An 18,252-nucleotide genomic window follows, 5' to 3' on the forward strand; every position below is an offset into this window, starting at 1 on the left:
AGTGCATGCAGTTTCTCTGAAATTAAAAAACCATTAAAAAAAAAAAAAAACTGAAATTTACCTGGAATCTGGCAAAGCTACCCACACAGGTTTCCATTCCTCTTCTGACGTCACAACTTCCTTGAGCATTTAATTGGACAAATTCACAGACTCAGAGTGCATGCGGGCGATCTGAGCTGGCATGGGGAGGGAGGGAATTAAAAAAAATTAAACAAAAACAATGCAATGCAGAGAGATGGCTGGTTGTGCATGAAGGAAGTTCCAGATGGCCTAAGTCACATGTGCCGGCGTTGTAACTTGCAGCCGGCACACAAGTGCTATTATATCTGCATTTGCTGCATTTAAAGCTGAATCACTGCACATACAGACTCATACATAGACACGTAGAATGGGACCGCAGATCAGAACCATTTGGCCCATCTAGTCTGCCCAATTTTACAAATACTTTCATTAGTCCCTGGTCGTATGCCTATCCTACACATGCTTAAACTCCTTCACTGTGTTAAAGGAACACTATAGGGTCAGGAACACAAACCTGTATTCCTGACCTTATAGGGTTAAAAACCACCATCTAGCCCTCCTATCCCCCTCATGCCTCCCTAAATATAGTAAAATCTTACTTGTATTCAAGCCTGAAGCTGCTTGATTTGTCCCCGTTTCCTTAAGACCTGCCTGCTAACAGCAGCAGAAGTGTTTGCCTGATCCAATTACAATGCTTCCCCATAGGATTGGCTGACACTGACAAAGAGGCAGATCAGGGGCAAAGCCAGCACAATTCAAACACAGCCCTGGCCAATCAGCATCTCCTCATAGAGATGAATTGAATCAATGAAGCTCTATAAGGAAAGTTCAGTGTCTGCATGCAGAGGGTGAAGACACTGAATGGCCGTGCTGCTCACTGTGCAGCACTACCCCAGGAAGCACCTCTAGCAGCCATCTAAGGAGTGGCCAGTGAAGTTATCACTAGACTGTAATGTAAACCCTGCATTTTCTCTGAAGTGAGACTCAAAACACTGGGTGGATTAGCTGTACTGTAATTCAGTACTTGTGTAATTAGTGTAGAATTATTCTACATATATTTGTTCATATTAAAAATTCAATCTTGTTTTTTTCCTGAAGAAAAATTCCCTTAAGTTATATATGCTTTGTATCGTTTGAATTTTCTTATCTTTATCTAAAGGTGTTAATAAAGAGTCTGAGGGTTTAGTTTATTTGTTTTGTTGTTATTTTTTGTTGTTGTTTTAAATCAAATGTATTATTATTTAGGATTGACCGGCTCCACTCCTTTTTTTTTTTATTTTTATTCAGAAAGACAGATTACTAATAAAAAGTATAGACTTAAGTGCTAAACCGCACTTTATTTTCCTGTGTTAAAGGAACACTATAGTAATTCAAAACTGTATTCTTAACACTATAGTGTTCTTCTGCACCCTCCTTACACCTCCGCTCAGCTGCAAGTAAAGGGTTTAAAAACATTTTTACACTTACTTGATTCCAGCGCCTAGGTCCCTAGTCATTGGGTTGGGCTCCGCTTCCTCCAGGGTCAACTGATAGAGGATCCTATCGCTCATGCACAGCAAGCTCGTGCATTAGGACTTTCCCATAGGTAAGCATTGAATCTATGCTTTCCTGTGAGGATTTAGAAGACGCTGGACGCTTTTGGATCAACAGAAAAAAATAAATGTGAGGAAGGCTAAACTTGATGGACACATGTCTCTTTTCAGCCTATGTAACTATGGTACTAACTAACTATATAACTATGGACGTCCTCATGCAGAGTGTGAGGACGTCCAATCAAACTCCATAAAAGGCCAGGAAGCGCCTCTGGTGGTTGTCTGGTAGACAGCCAGTAGAGGCAGGCTTAACCTTCCGATGTAAACATTGCAGTTTCTCTGACAGTGCAGTGTTTGCAGCTGCAGGGCTAAAATGACAAGGACAGTGCACCCAGACCACTTCAGTGAGATGAATTGGTCTGGGTGCCTATAGTGTCACTTTTAAGAGTGAATTTTGTATGTTTCATCTTGGGAGACATTCTGCTCCTGTGGCGTCCTAGCGCAAATGTTTTCAAGTGTTAAAACGCCAAGATTATAAAACACAAAATACGGTGTATATAAAGGTTAGTTTATGGTCAGTAATCCAAGCTGTTACAACAAATCTATTTTAAAAGCATGTTGAATAAAAATATACATGCACATTTTTTTATGGAACGTTTTATTTTTATTTTTTTTAGAGGCTGAGACCCAAACGATATCCACTCCTGCTAGATTTATGTTGAAATAATTTAATAACTAGTAACTAGCATAAAATTAAGTTTTAATTTCTCATTTAGCAGAAGTCTGTCACTGTTATTAGTAATGTTTGGACATGATTATATTTTCAGAGTGTTGGAATGCCAGGGGCTCCCCATCGTCAATGGCCAGTGTGATCCATATGCTACTGTCACTTTAATTGGACCATCACGGTACGTATGCAGCTATCAACAGCATAATTTTACTTTTGTTTTGGAATAATTCTAATTGTTACGCTATAACTATATTATAATGATTCTTTAATTATAGTGCTATGAAAGACACACTTTGGGGTATTTTTATACAATTAATGCTACAGAACTCTGCTGCATCTGCATACGTATTCATCTTCCTATTTATCATTATATGTGGTTTAATAGGCCCACAAAAATACTTCACCTCCATGACTGGGCCATTTAATACCCAGCAGCAAATAAACATCTCCAAATGTCCGATAGCACCTTGTAGCATTTCCAATAGCGTACTTGCAATGTCTCCATGGAATAATGTATTTAAAATAGAAAGCAATGTAATGTGAGTATCCTTTTGATTCCAATTAATTTATATTTTCAAACTGCACCTCTGACAGATCTGAAGCCAAGAAAACTAAAGTAAAGAAGAAGACGAATAACCCACAATTTGATGAAGTGTTTTATTTCGAGGTTGGTATTGTGCTAGGAAGATAAAGCATAATATTATAATTGGCATCATTTCCAAACTTTTTAACTACACAGATCAGATGTGTATAGTCACTGTTAGACTAGGATGTACCAGTGAAGGCTGCCCAGTAACATGAGGGCTATAAATTGGGAACTCGGCAACGCCGTCTAACATAAATCAATATGTAGCATTTGCTACACTGGCTTTTTACTTAGTGACACACGTGATCTGCAATATTAACAAATAGTGTTTGCGAGCATGATTCTTTAGAAAGACTATTTCAGTGGATTTGTTGTTTAAAATCGCATCCTATTTGGGGGAAAAAATGCTGATATATATAAATTGAGTGGACGTAGTTTAGCCCCAAGTGTCTCACGGGTAAGATGTATAATTTTGCTAATGATATTCCAAGAATTTTCACCCTGACATATCTATGGGGGCGTCTTGAACATTTTAATTGTTTATAAAGCAGTCTGCCAAGATCAAATACCCTGGGATTTCTTCTCTATTCAAGTATACCTGATTTACATAATTGCATAGAAACTAATCTATTTACAATTCAAATAGTTACAAATTTTAAACACTTAATATGTATAATAAGAATACATTATGTACAATTCCATTTGTGGATGTAAACCCTCGTTACATCAGCCTTCTCCACTTTTAACTATGACTACCCATCTGACCCCATTGATTCATTAAAGGGACAATCCAGGCACCCAGACCTCTTCAGCTAATTGCACTTACTGCTGAACTGTAAGACACTGCAGTTTCAGAGAACAGCAACGTTTACATTGCAGCTCTAAGTCTGCCCTCCGTGGCTGTCTATCAGACAGCCACTAGAGGGCTTCCGGAATCCAAACTGACCTCTGGTCAGTTAATGCATGCGCATTAGTTCTCCCCCGTCGGTGGCGTTGGAACGTGGGTGGAGCCTGACCCAGCGCCGAGGGACATCGGCCCTGGATTCAGGTAAGTAGCTGACGGGGATGTAACCCCTTCAGCGACATGGGGTGTGAGGGTGGGGGGCACTGCAGGATCCTGCAGTGCCAGGAAAACGGGTTTGTTTTCTTGGCACTGGAGAGTCCCTTTTATTGCCCTTCTTGGTTTTCATTGACTGCACTTTCATTCACACAGCTGAATCACTTATCTGTTTTACTTAAAGGACCACTATAGGCACCCAGACCACTTCAGCTTAATGAAGTGGTCTGGGTGCAAGGTCCAGCTAGGATTAACCCTTTTATAATAGGTTAATCCAGCCTTTAGTGGCTGTCTCATTGACAGCCGCTAGAGGCGCTTCCGCGCTTCTCACTATGATTAAATATATATATAATTATTGTGTTATATATATATATATATATATATATAACGTAAATACGTTAAAAAATAAAATTAAAAAAATAATTAAAAATATATAGATGTGTTATTTTGTTCTAACTGTATTGTGATATTAATATATATATATATATATATATATATATATCAAAATACACGTAGAACGAAATATATATATCTACATAAATATATACGTATATATATACATATAATAATTCTACACATAGATTTATGTAATATTTTTACATAATTGGGTATCTTAATTAATTACAATTAGTGGGACCTGCCTGACAACCCAATGCGAAAGTATAGGGAATTTAATTTGCTAGCACTATATTTAACCCTATAACTTTCCAAGACACCATAAAACCTGTACATGGGGGGTACTGTTTTACTCGGGAGACTTCGCTGAACACAAATATTAGTGTTTCAAAACAGTAAAATGTATTACAACAATATCGCCAGTAAAAGTGACGTTTTTTGCATTTTACGCACAAACAGCCCCTACACGGACGATATTATTGCTGTGATACTTTTTACTGTTTTGAAACACAAATATTTGTGTTCAGCGAAGTCTCCCGAGTACAACAGTACCCCTCATGTACAGGTTTTATGGTGTTTTCAAAAGTAACAGCGTCAAATATAAGGCTTGTGTTTCATTTTTTTCACATTAAAATTCGCCAGATTGCTTACGTTGCCTTTGTGACCCTATGGTAGCCCAAGAATGAAAATTACCCCTATGATGGCATACCATTTTCAATAGTATACAACCCAAGGTATTGCAAATGGAGTATGTCCAGTCTTTTTTAGTAGCCACTTAGTCACAAACACTGTCCAAAATTGGCGTTTTTTGCATTTTTCACACACAAACAAATACTAACGCTAACTTTGGCCAGTGTTTGTGACCAAATGGCTACTAAAAAGACTAGACATACCCCATTTGCAATACCTTGGGTTGTCTACTATTGCAAATGGTATGCCATTATGGGTGTAAATTTAATTCCTGGGCTACTATACAGTCTCAAAGGCAACGTAACCAATCTTGCAAATTTCATTTTAAAATGTAACGTGCTATATTTGACCCTGTAACTTCCAAAACACCATAAAACCTGTACATAGGGGGTACTGTTTTACACGTGAGACTTTGCTGAATACAAATATGTGTATTTTATTGCACTAAAAGCAAACAGTATTATGACATTGACAGTTAAAATGTCATGTAGAACTAAAAAAAATAACAATGTCTTATTTTCTCCCATTTTTTTCATATTAATTTATATTTCATAGCTTAATATTTGATATTAAATGAAAGCCCTGTTTCCCCTGAATAAAATGATATATAATAAGGGGAGGTGCATTTAATATGAGAGAGGGATATTACGGTTGGACAGACATATAGCCAGGGGCGGGCTGGGCCGGGGGGCAGGGAGGCAATTGCCCCCCAGGCCGCCCTAAGTAATTAGAAAAATGGCCACTGCAGGGCCGGTCCTGGGCGTCAGGAGGAGGGGGTGCCGCGCGGAGTAGGCTGATAGCCTGTCACAAGGAGCCCAGCAGGTGGCCAGCTGGCCACTTATGGTGCCCCAGTAGCAAGGCAGAGTAGGCACCTGCTTGTCCCAGATGGCAGGTGCCTACTCTGCAGCAATATACCGGCCGGGTGAGGAAGGAGGCATGCAGCAGCGAGGGAGCTCTGCTGATGATCTTCCTGCTCCCTCGCGCGCCCTCTCTGTTGATGTCGGGAGCCGGAATATGACGTCATTCCGGCCCCGCATCACTAAACTGCGCGAGGGAGCAGAGAGGAGCAGGAATATCACGGAGGAAGTCACTGGACCCCGGGGAAAGGACCCAGAGCACTCCTAAAGGTAGGAGCAACAAGAAATAAAATAAATTTGTGTGTGTGTGTCTGAAAGTAAGTGTGTGTGTGTGTGTGTCTGTAAGTGTGTGTGTGTGTGTGTCTGGAAGTGTGTGTGTGTGTCTGTAAGTGTGTGTGTGTGTGTGTGTGTCAGGAAGTGTAAGAGTGTGTGTGTGTGTGTGTGTGTGTCTGGAAGTGTGTGTGTGTCTGGAAGTGTGTGTGTGTCTGGAAGTGTGTGTGTGTCTGGAAGTGTGTGTGTGTGTGTGTGTGTGTCTGGAAGTGTGCGTGTGTGTGTGTGTGTGTGTGTCTGGAAGTGTGTGTGTGTGTGTGTCTGGAAGTGTGTGTGTGTGTGTGTCTGGAAGTGTGTGTGTGTGTGTGTGTGTGTGTGTGTGTGTGTCTGGAAGTGTGTGTGTGTGTGTGTGTGTGTGTCTGGAAGTGTGTGTGCGTGTGTGTGTGTCTGGAAGTGTGTGTGTGTGTGTGTAAGTGTGTGTAAGTGTGTGTGTGTGTGTGTAAGTGTGTGTGTGTGTCTGGAAGTGTGTGTGTCTGGAAGTGTGTGTGTCTGGAAGTGTGTGTGTGTGTGTGTGTGTGGAAGTGTGTGTGTGTGTGGAAGTGTGTGTGTCTGGAAGTGTGTGTGTGTGTGTGTGTGTGTGGAAGTGTGTGTGTGTGGAAGTGTGTGTGTGTCTGGAAGTGTGTGTGTGTCTGGAAGTGTTTGTGTGTGTCTGTCAGGGACGTCTTTCCACGCTGCCCAGCATGCCCGGCCGACAGGGGAGATCCTTTGATCTCCCCTGCCAGCCAACGGAGAGGTGGCCTTGTTTTCTGGCCTTGTGCCGATGAGGGAGATCTCAATTCAATCGGGGAGAGAGGAAGCTGCCTAGGACCCAGGGCTGCAGGAGAGGCCGACCTGTAAGGCAGATCGTTCCTCCCGCAAGCAGGCTGTGTGGAGCGTTGCAGCGCATTACCATTGCAATGCTCCACACAGCATTCTGCGCGCAGTAGGACAGGAGATAGCCTGCAGCCAGACAAGCTGCAGGCTGTACAGAATTCACAACTGGACCACCAGGGCTGGCTGTGTCCCAGCCTCTTTCACCAAAGGTAAGAAGAAGGGTGGGGGGGACATATAGATTTTATTTAACGTATAGTAGTATTAAAAAACAAAAAATATTTGCTACCTGCACCCCTCAAACACACACACAGCACCCAACACACATATAGCACTCCACTCACACGCAGCACCCCACTCACATAGCACTCCACACACACACAGCACCCCACTCACATAGCACTCCACACACACACAGAGAACCCCACACTCACATAGCATTCCACACACACACAGCACCCCACACACACCGCACCCATACACACAAACACATACACTGCACCCCTCACTGTTGTGTGTGTGTATTCAGCCGTCTGTGTATGTATTCAGCCGTCTGTGTGTATGTTTGTGTATGTTTGTGTATGTTTGTATTCAGCGGACTGTGTATGTATTCAGCACTCTCTATGTGTACTCAGCAGTCTGTGTGTGTGTGTGTGTCTATTCGTCAGTCTGTATGCGTGTATTCATCAGTCGTCGTGTGTATGCATTCAGCAGTCGGTGTGTGACTGCATTCGGCAGTCTGTGTGTATGTATTGAATGTATGCATTGCATTTGTTGGAGGTACTTCTAAATATAATCTTCGTTGTATCTATAATTTAAATTTTTATTCCTGTAAGTTGTGTAGGCAGGGCCCCAGTGCACTGCTTTGCCCGGGGACCCAGAATGTTGTTAAGATGGCACTGGTGTCTGTCAGTGTGTGTGTGTGTCAGCAAGTGTGTCTGTCAAGTAAGTGTCTGTCAGTGAATGTGTGTGTGTGTGTGTGTCTGCCTGTCAGTGTGTGTGTGTGTGTATGTGTCTGCCTGTCAGTGAGTGTTTGTCAGGGTTTGTGTGTGTATGTTATTGAGAGTGAGGGCCAGTGTGTCTGTCAGCAGGGCCAGCCTTTGAGGTATGCAAGCTGTGGGGTCATGTAGGGCGCAATAACAACAGAGGCGCCCGGCGGCCAACACAGCTCACAAGTTTTGGACACCAGCATATTTAATTTAAACGATTCCCTGGTGGTCCATTGGTGCACACCAGCAGTAGGTGCAGTCAGATCATATCCCTTGTGGTTCCGGTGCTCAGTTAGTGAGTCAGGGCACAGGCTCAGAGATTCCCAGCCTGCGCTCTAACAACATTGAAAGTCGAAACCGCAAAGGAGTGGGTATGACAAAGAGCTACTAATTAGCATAATATCAATATCCGTTATAAAACCAGGAAAAGGTGGCCATGGATGGTGAGCTAATTCAGGGGTGCAATGGGCCACTTGACTGGATTTGCCCCCCAGGCCTGAGGCTGCCAGCCCTCCCCTGCATATAGCGCAAATTCAAGGTTTTGTTTACGTTTTGTTCTGTTCACAACGTGTACATTTGGCTCAGTCCTTAAGGGGTTAATCTCTGTGCTTTGGCCTGGGACTCTAGTTGTGTTTAAGAAGCTCTATTTGTAGTGACCTGGATTTAATACATATGAAGTAAGGAAAAACAAAGATTTGTTGCATTTGCCAAAACATGGCACATACAAAGTGTCATTCCAAGGCTCTCATATGGCATCTAAAGGCGATGGAATATAGTTAAATCTGATAGAGCATAAAACTATAATTTATCTTTTTTTACATGAGCCTTGTACATGAGATTACCGTATTAATTCCCTGGTGGGTTCAACAGTCCCATAAATAAGTCATTAAAGCTAAGAAATGCAACTCTATGGCAAACTGAGTAATATCCATTGAAGTATTTAAAATATCTGAATTGCAGCAATGAGTAAAATGCAAGCTATTCTGTGCTGTAATGGTCTTGTAAAACCGTTCCTTTTCGCTTTTCATTCTTTTTTTTTTTTTTTTTTTTTTGGTCAACACCTGCCCCACCCAAGCTCAATACTTGGGTTCATAAGTTCCAGTGGTTTTCTGAAGTTTCAGTTTTTTGCTGCTTTTTGTTTTGTCTTAGGGTGTGGTACTTATTGCTCTTGTTTACTGCTTCCTTTAAAAAGCGCAAAAAACCCTCAAAACTTAACATACTTTGATCATGGAAAAAGAGCATCATCTTCTCCTCTAATTATGCTGTAACAGCTGACATTGCTCAGAGCAGTGCTGTGCTGGAAAGGGAGATGGCCCATTCTCAGCTAGTGCAGGCATCAGCTGACTCTTATTCATCTTTCGTGCACACAATGTACAAATATAACTCACTTTTTGATCTCTCAAGAATTTTTACTGCACTGCATACACTTCAGCAAGGAAGCTGAACTTACAGTGATACGTGGCCTTTTGTCTAATTTTTCATGCACGTGCACAAAAACACCTGTGTGCAAGTGATTTAAATAATCAATACATTAATATAACATGCTGTTAGACTTGTAAAGAAACAATAGTTTCATACACTGTTATTTTATTTTAATTCTGTTTTTTTATAACTAACCAGTACATTTATATACCATGGTTGTTTGATAGACTTAGAAATAATTATTAGATTTATATACAATGGTGGGTTGGCATATTTATACACCAGTGTGTTCGTTCAGAGGATGTGATATATTTACATTACACAGCGCTTCGACAGATTTAAGCGTTGTGCTGGTTCTATACCATGGAAATGCTAAAAATTTGACAGTGATTAGACATAATTAAGTACCATGCAGTTTGAATGTGAAGAGATAATAAAAAAAAAAAAAAACCTTTAACTGACAGGTATTAACCCCTTAAGAACTGAGCCAAATGTACACGTTTTGATCAAAACAAAGCGTAAACAAAACTTGGAATTTGACTATGTCTATTCTACCGTAATTCACCTCTTTCATATCAAGTGCACCCACACTTATTATATATTATGTTATTCAGGAGAAATAGCGCTTTCATTTAACATTAAATATTTAGCTATGAAACCTAATTTAATATGAATAAAATTAAAAAAAACAAAAATGTGAGAAATTAAGAAATGTAATTTGTTTTAGTTCTGCATGACATTTTAACTGTGAATATCATACTGTTTGCTTTTACTGCAATAAAATACACATATTTGTATTCAGCGATGTCTCACGGGTAAAACAGTACCCCCTATGTACAGGTTGTATGGTGTTTTGGGAAGTTACAGGGTCAAATATAGCATGTTACATTTTTCAGTTTTATCACATTGAAATTTTGCAGATTGGTTACGTTGCCTTTGAGACCGTATGTTAGCCCAGGAACGAGAATTACCCCCATGATGGCAGAGATATCGGAGACCTTCTTTTTTTTTTTTTGCCCAATGCTAAAGTGTTACTGCAGAGATGCTAGCATAATATGTATACAGCTCAAGGGTTTAGCTGACTGGATACCTTCATTGGTATACGGCTTTACTAGCACCCTACAAAGCGCCTGGTCCTTTACCATAGCTTGTAATAACCCCCCTCCAACCTCCTTATGCCACAACATGTCTGTGCGTTAGTGCTGTACTTCTGTAACAAAGGGGTTGTATCTTCCTAAGGGCATTAACCCCCTCTTGATTGTATCGGATGTTCCTTACTCCAGCCCTGGAAGACCTTCTAGTTCGATAATATTTTAGTTCTCAATTGTTCACAAAATATAAAATCCTCATTCTGCATGTCTTTTGACTGTGATGTATTATAACTCTGACTTGTACTCTACTTACAATTTGTCATCAATTGCTTAAAGTATTTATTGCATGCATGCAGATTGAGCAAAAAAAAAAGAATAAAAAAAAAAGACAAACTTACTATTAACTTAATGCAGTGAGGCGGAGGAACCGCACGGAGGGAGGGGAAAGTAAGCTTCCCCTTGCCGGCGCTCTGTTTGCACTGACAACAGATATAAAATATGCACAGTCACTTGTGCCAGGGGTAGAAAACAAGAATACAAAGAAATATTTCAAGAAAACAAAAAAACGGTAGGCACTTCTAAATCATATACAGAGTAAATCAGCCAGTAGATCTAAGCATATGTTTATTAGATACCAACCTTTCATTCAACATTTGCATTAAAGGTTCCAGGCAGGCACAGTTTTATAATATTCGTCTGTTTATCATTTTTTTAATACACAAAGCGCTGACATTTGTGCTTTATTGTTTTTCCACAATATGCATTTAAATTCAAACAGATTCATCGCATCGTCCCTTTTAACACAACCAGGTAAAATTTAGGTATTGGTTGTATTAAAAGTTTCTTCATATTTTAGTGCGTATACTTTGCCAGGAAAAGCCAGGCAATGTATGTAAATTAGTAAACTCCATGTGCACAATGCATCCTTAGAGCACTGTGAAAGAGAATTCTGAGCATGCTTGCATGCATATGAAATGTCTGTGAGATGTACTAGTGTGCGTGCCCGAGGCATTATGGGGCAGTGATACCACAGAAAAGCTGTAATACAGCGGTGGTAAGTAAGTACGGTAAGCTTTTTACTCATCTTTGCTGAAATGTTTCACCTTAGTAAACATTGTAATAGCATTTACTTGGGTGAAGGAATAAGGAATTTTCGCGTTGTTGCAACTTCAACTACTGATTTTTTATTTTTTAAAAAAAATTTGTCTGATATAACAAAAAAAAATAACTGAACATTCATAATTTCATCATCTACTGCCTTAGTACATGATTATTTGTGCATCTCTGTTATCTTACTTGCATTTTTATGAACTCCATTTGCAGATCATTTTAAATTGAAAACGTATTACTTTTCTTGGTTGTTTCATTTTATTTCAGAACTCAAGGTAGTGTCAAAAAATGTAAAATAACCATAGATTTGCTTGCTTGGACTGTGATTACGCATGTAACTTCCTAAAAGAGTAGATGCTTACGTTGTTCTATTCGACACAGGTGACCAAGCCTAGTAGTTACAACAAGAAATCCCATTTTGAAATAGAGGAAGATGATGTGGACAAAATGGAGGTTAGGTAAGATTTTTTTTTTTCATTTTCTGTGTTATTTAGTACTAATTGATTTTATGATGTCCTAAATTGTTTACTACTTGTAAAGCTTTCATTCCAGGCTTGTGGACACATAAATATGTTACTTTATTATAAGCTTGTAACCTTTTATACACTTAACTCTCATCTAGTACCATTCATAAAGTCTTCTTATTTAATTTTGTAGTTCTAATTCACTTCTTGCTTAGCCACCATTATTCAAACCCCACAAAATGGATGCAGTCAAGGTAACTGTAGGCAGCCATCTTGCCTTTATAGCATGTGACAGCAAAACAGAATGCTGTGACAGGATGATCGAAAAAGATGGCTACATGATGGCTTTCAATATCTTTATTTTTAGAAACCTGAGCATATAAAAATCTGAATCAAAAGAGACTACCCACATTCAGGAACTTCTTTTATCTAAAAATCCTTTTTTAAGGATCCAACAAACGATCATGTTTCATTCAAAAATATTTTTAGGGATTGCCAGTAATCTTTGTCTGTGTCCTTGTTTCAGGGTTGACCTGTGGAATGCCAGTAATCTCAAATTTGGGGATGAGTTTCTTGGAGAACTTAAGATTCCACTAAAAGTACTTCGTCAGTCCAGCTGTTATGAAGCATGGTAGGTTGGCTACACAGACCTTCATTTGATTATCATATTTGTGCTAGATTGATGGAATATTTACTAAAGTGCGTGACCAGTGGCATTGACTTTAGTGCTAAGACTGTTTTCTTTACTAGCATCATGTCATTTACTGGGATTCTTGACATAGTTTGAAACTAAAGACTCTTTGCCAATCATGTTTCCTTACAAATGCCAGCATACCCTGCCAAACGCTCTTGGAAACTAGTAAGTGTTACTGGAACAGGTTCAGCATTGCTAATTACTTACCGTTTGAAAACATGCATCAGAATCACCTAGTTTATTGTATATATGTGTGAATGTTTGATGCAATTATTAAAATCGTCTGGAAGTATTGTTCTCATGTTTGTTTTCGTAAAGTACCTCCCATGTCACAGAACAGTTGTTTACTTGTTATCAGGGGGCTACTTATGTGCTTGAGTTGTTGAGCTTGATCCTGTTATCTATCAGTACTGGGGTCCTTAATTTGTCAGATGGTTCTAAGTTTAGGTACAAATAAGGCACATGGCTAATCTGGTGCTTAGAGAATAATTTGAAGATGTTGCTGATGGAATCGATACTAGCTATAATAATTATGCAGCAAAAATGCAATGTAAAAAAAATTAATTACTACAAAGTTTGGTAATGCTTGGTGACTGCCATTTATTTCAGTGAGGGGAACATTCATTTCCACAGAAGTGATGGTTCCACATTAAGTAACGTTTAACCATAGGCCATCAACTGATTTTTTTTAAATTTTCATCCATGCTAACTTGTAAAAGGATTTGTTTGTTCCCTGACAACTAACTTGCAAAATTTGGGCCAATACAGAACATTTGTGGAAGAAAATACCATAATGGACTCAACTAGAGTTAGCAGTGCTTTAGATTAGGGTGGAAATTGTAACTGGTGTTTCAAGGGTAATACAGATCTTTTTCAAATTAGTGCATAACTCTAGACTGAAAAAAATATGATGGGGCTTCATTTTCCATGAGTATCAAACAGCTATGTCATAGATTCTAAAATTCTGTTTATTCTGTTACTTCTGTTTCAAACGGAGAGAGCCAAATGTTTTAAAATAAAAACAAAAGCCACCTTGTAGCTAGATATTCAAGTAAAAATAATAATAATAATAATACGTTTCAGACCGAACTATCTCTCATTACTAATACTGTATTAAATAAAGAGTGTTCCCTGCCCACCACTTCTGGAACGCTCACATTAAATTAGATAAAACACAGAAAAAAAATGTGTGTGACCATGTAAGTACAGCCATAGAAAACCCTTAATGATAACATTTTAAAGTGGATCGAATGGAAATAGCTTGTAATGTTATGCTCTTCTGACTTGTGTAGTCATGTTTGAATCTGTCCAAATGGCAGTAGCACATTGTTCACCCAGGTGATGATCAATATATAAAGGAATAAAACGTTGCACTTGGTATAGCGATATTCTGTTCCTCACCTCCTGGGCATGCTTACTTTACACAATACCTTTCCGTTCATCATTCACATCTCTGCTTCCCACGTGTCTCAGCTTGTGCATTCAGTACAGCAGAAAGATTTCCTAGGCGGGTATATAGTGCAGTGCTTTATGGGATGCAAACATTCCTATTCGCCTGGTTTGACTTGATTTTCTGCACATCCAGAGATGCCAGATTTTGGGACTACTCTGTATGTTCTAAACACATCCTTGAAAATGTGTTTTGTTTTTGATTTTTAACATATATTTTTCTGTGGTACAGGATAACTCAAAACGTTAACAAACAAATGCTCATTATGGTAAATTGAACGCTATGTTTTAGCTAAATCATACTGAACGCATATCTCTTCCCTCCTAAGTCCAGCTCCGGAGAGAGCTCGAGCTTTGGCCAAGTATGCATGGTCAGTGGGGTGTATATTTTTTATATATATATATATATATATATATATATATATAAGATCCAACCTCTGGCACTCGACCTCCAATAGTAATAATCCACAGACTTATACCCGGGTGCATCCAAGCAGACATATAAACCAAAAATTGAAGACAGGAGCACTCTCTGGGAATTTCAAATTTATATTATCAAAAAATCACCACCTCTACATCAACGTTTTGACCCTTCAGGGCCTTTATCAAGATGTTGATTGGACTAACATAATATTTCAAAGACAAGCTTTCAAGAGTTTTCCTCTCTTTCTCAGGTCTGAAGCAATAATCATCAATTGATCGAGTTTAACACTTAAAACAACTGATGTTAGAGAAGGGGAGGGAGAGGGTGAGTGGGGTGTCATAAATAGCAGATGTGCCTGAAAGTGAAAGGTGCAGGTTGGCTGAGAATAGCCAGAAAAAGTAAATAAACAGAGGAGAGTCAAAATGTTAGTAAAAAAAAAAAACACAAAAAAACAGCGGAGCAGGGCATGCAAGTAAATAGCTGCATATATGTACCGTATATACTCGAGTATAAGCCGACCCGAATATAAGCCGAGGCCCCTAATTTTATCCCAAAAAACTGGGAAAACTTATTGACTCGAGTATAAGACTAGGGTGGGAAATGCAGCAGCTACTGGTAAATTTCTAAATAAAATTAGATCCTAAAAAAAATATATTAATTGAATATTTATTTACAGTGTGTGTATAATGAATGCAGTGTGTGCGTATGTGTGTGTGTATGAGTGCAGCGTGTGTGTATGAGTGCGGTGTGTGTGTGCATGAATGCAGTGTGTGTGTGCATGAATGCAGTGTGTGAATGCAGTGTGTGCAGGGCCGGTGCAAGGATATTTGCCGCCGTAGGCAAAAAAAAATTTGCCGCCCCCTCCCCCCCCCATATGTCTTGACTTCCCCTCCTCCTCCCTCAGTGGTCCTTACCTCCCCACCCCCGTGTTCCTTCACTCCCCCCCCCAGTGGTCCTGACTCACCCCTCCCCTAGTGGTCCTTACCCTCCCCTCCCCTAGTGGTCCTTACTTCCCCCTCCCCTCCCATAGTGGTCCTTATCCCACCCCCTCCCTCGCATAGTGGTCCTTATCCCCCTTCTCCCTCCCATAGTGTTCCTTATCCCCCCCCCCATCCCTCCCATAGTGGTCCATATACCCCCCCCCTCCCTCCCATAATGGTCCTTATACCCCCCCTCCCTCCCATAGTGGTCCTTATCCCACCCCCTCCCATAGTGGTCCTTAAACCCCCCTCCCTCCCATAGTGGTCCTTATACCCCCCTCCCTCCAATAGTGGTCCTTATCCCCCCCTCCCTCCCATAGTGGTCCTTATCCCCCCCTCCCTCCCATAGTGGTCCTTATACCCCCCTCCCTCCCATAGTGGTCCTTATCCCCCCCTCCCTCCCATAGTGGTCCTTATACCCCCCTCCCTCCCATAGTGGTCCTTATACCCCCCCCTCCCTCCCATAGTGGTCCTTATCCCCCCCTCCCTCCCATAGTGGTCCTTATACCCCCCTCCCTCCCATAGTGGTCCTTATACCCCCTCCCTCCCATAGTGGTCCTTATCCCCCCCTCCCTCCCATAGTGGTCCTTATACCCCCCTCCCTCCCATAGTGGTCCTTATACCCCCCTCCCTCCCATAGTGGTCCTTATACCCCCCTCCCTCCCATAGTGGTCCTTATACCCCCCCCTCCCTCCCATAGTGGTCCTTATCCCCCCCTCCCTCCCATAGTGGTCCTTATCCCCCCCTCCCTCCCATAGTGGTCCTTATCCCCCCCTCCCTCCCATAGTGGTCCTTATACCCCCCTCCCTCCCATAGTGGTCCTTATCCCCCCCTCCCTCCCATAGTGGTCCTTATCCCCCCCTCCCTCCCATAGTGGTCCTTATACCCCCCTCCCTCCCATAGTGGTCCTTATCCCCCCCTCCCTCCCATAGTGGTCCTTATCCCCCCCTCCCTCCCATAGTGGTCCTTATACCCCCCTCCCTCCCATAGTGGTCCTTATACCCCCCCTCCCTCCCATAGTGGTCCTTATCCCCCCCTCCCTCCCATAGTGGTCCTTATCCCCCCCTCCCTCCCATAGTGGTCCTTATCCCCCCCTCCCTCCCATAGTGGTCCTTATACCCCCCTCCCTCCCATAGTGGTCCTTATACCCCCCTCCCTCCCATAGTGGTCCTTATCCCCCCCTCCCTCCCATAGTGGTCCTTATCCCCCCCTCCCTCCCATAGTGGTCCTTATACCCCCCCCCCTCCCTCCCATAGTGGTCCTTATCCCCCCCTCCCTCCCATAGTGGTCCTTATCCCCCCCTCCCTCCCATAGTGGTCCTTATACCCCCCCTCCCTCCCATAGCGGTCCTTATACCCCCCTCCCTCCCATAGTGGTCCTTATACCCCCCCCCCCCTCCCATAGTGGTCCTTATACCCCTTTTTTTTATTATTATTAATATTTTTTTTTGTATATATTTTTTTTTTTCGTCCCCCCTCCCTGCTTGATATATGGCAGGGAGGGGGGCTCTCCTTCCCTGGTGGTCCAGTGGCAGTTCAGTGGGGGGAGAGGGGGGCTGGCAGAGCTGTACTTACCTTTCCTGCAGCTCCTGTCAGCTCTCTCCTCCTCCGCGCGGTCTGTGCAGCTCACTCTGTCAGCTCACAGTGTAAGTCTCGCGAGAGCCGCGGCTCTCGCGAGACTTACACTGGGAGCTGACCGAGGTGCTGAACGGACGGCGCAGAGGAGGAGAGAGCTGACAGGAGCTGCAGGACAGGTAAGTACAGCTCTGCCAGCCCCCCTCTCCCCCCAGTCTGTATTATGGCAATGCAAATTGCCATAATACAGACTCTGACTCGAGTATAAGCCGAGTTGGGGTTTTTCAGCCCAAAACATGGGCTGAAAAACTCGGCTTATACTCGAGTATATACGGTATGTATATAACTTGATCCAATAAAGGTGAAGCGAGAATATTGAAAAAGAACTATATAAGACATTAAGACATGTGTTTATATAAAGTTTTGGTAGTGTGTGAGAAAGCCAGAATCTACATTAAGTCCTTCATTTCTGGTGTTGAAATGTGTGATCATTTTCATCTCAAATGTCTTTCGTTCATGAGTCTTTGAAATTCCCTTTAAGAACTTTAATCCTGAGGTTTTGGATGGAGTGACCAGTCTGGGTGAAGTGATGACCAACAGGGGTACAATATTGGTTTTCTTTGTGGTTCTGGATTTGACTGTGTGTAGATTTATTCTGAGTTGCCTTTGTCACACACTGTACACTGTATCATGTACACCACGTTTGCAGATGTGCATGAATATGATCCCATAATGTTGTATGATTGGTTATTGTGTCTGGCTGTGTTATTGCCACATGTATGTTGACACAGTTTGCAGAGTAATTCGTTGCATCGTACCGTGCCATTCTGTGTGAGCTCCTGTTCTGTGGTCAATTTGCTGTACACATTTTCAAGGATGTGTATAGAGCATATATAGCTACAGTTAGGTCCGGAAATATTTGGACACTGACACAAGTTTTGTTATTAAGACAGTTTACCAAAATAAATTCAAGTTACAGTTAAATAGTGAATAGCTTAAAATGCAGTCTCTCTGCTTTAATTTGAGGGCATTCACATCCAAATTGG

General features: G+C 41.4%; 1 protein-coding gene across 2 annotated transcripts in view; it reads left to right on the forward strand.

The window, feature by feature from the left end:
* The window catches only part of RASA3 (RAS p21 protein activator 3), a 192,968-nt gene that overhangs the window by 136,705 nt on the left and 38,011 nt on the right, over nucleotides 1-18,252 (forward strand). For both annotated transcript variants that reach the window (XM_063458648.1, XM_063458658.1), the window contains exons 6-9: nucleotides 2,381-2,461; nucleotides 2,878-2,950; nucleotides 12,003-12,079; nucleotides 12,612-12,716. In XM_063458648.1, the coding sequence (XP_063314718.1) occupies nucleotides 2,381-2,461; nucleotides 2,878-2,950; nucleotides 12,003-12,079; nucleotides 12,612-12,716 (336 nt within the window). The remainder of the gene's footprint in view (nucleotides 1-2,380; nucleotides 2,462-2,877; nucleotides 2,951-12,002; nucleotides 12,080-12,611; nucleotides 12,717-18,252) is intronic.

The sequence above is a fragment of the Pelobates fuscus genome, chromosome 1 (assembly GCF_036172605.1).
Source record: "Pelobates fuscus isolate aPelFus1 chromosome 1, aPelFus1.pri, whole genome shotgun sequence".
Taxonomy (NCBI): domain Eukaryota; kingdom Metazoa; phylum Chordata; class Amphibia; order Anura; family Pelobatidae; genus Pelobates; species Pelobates fuscus.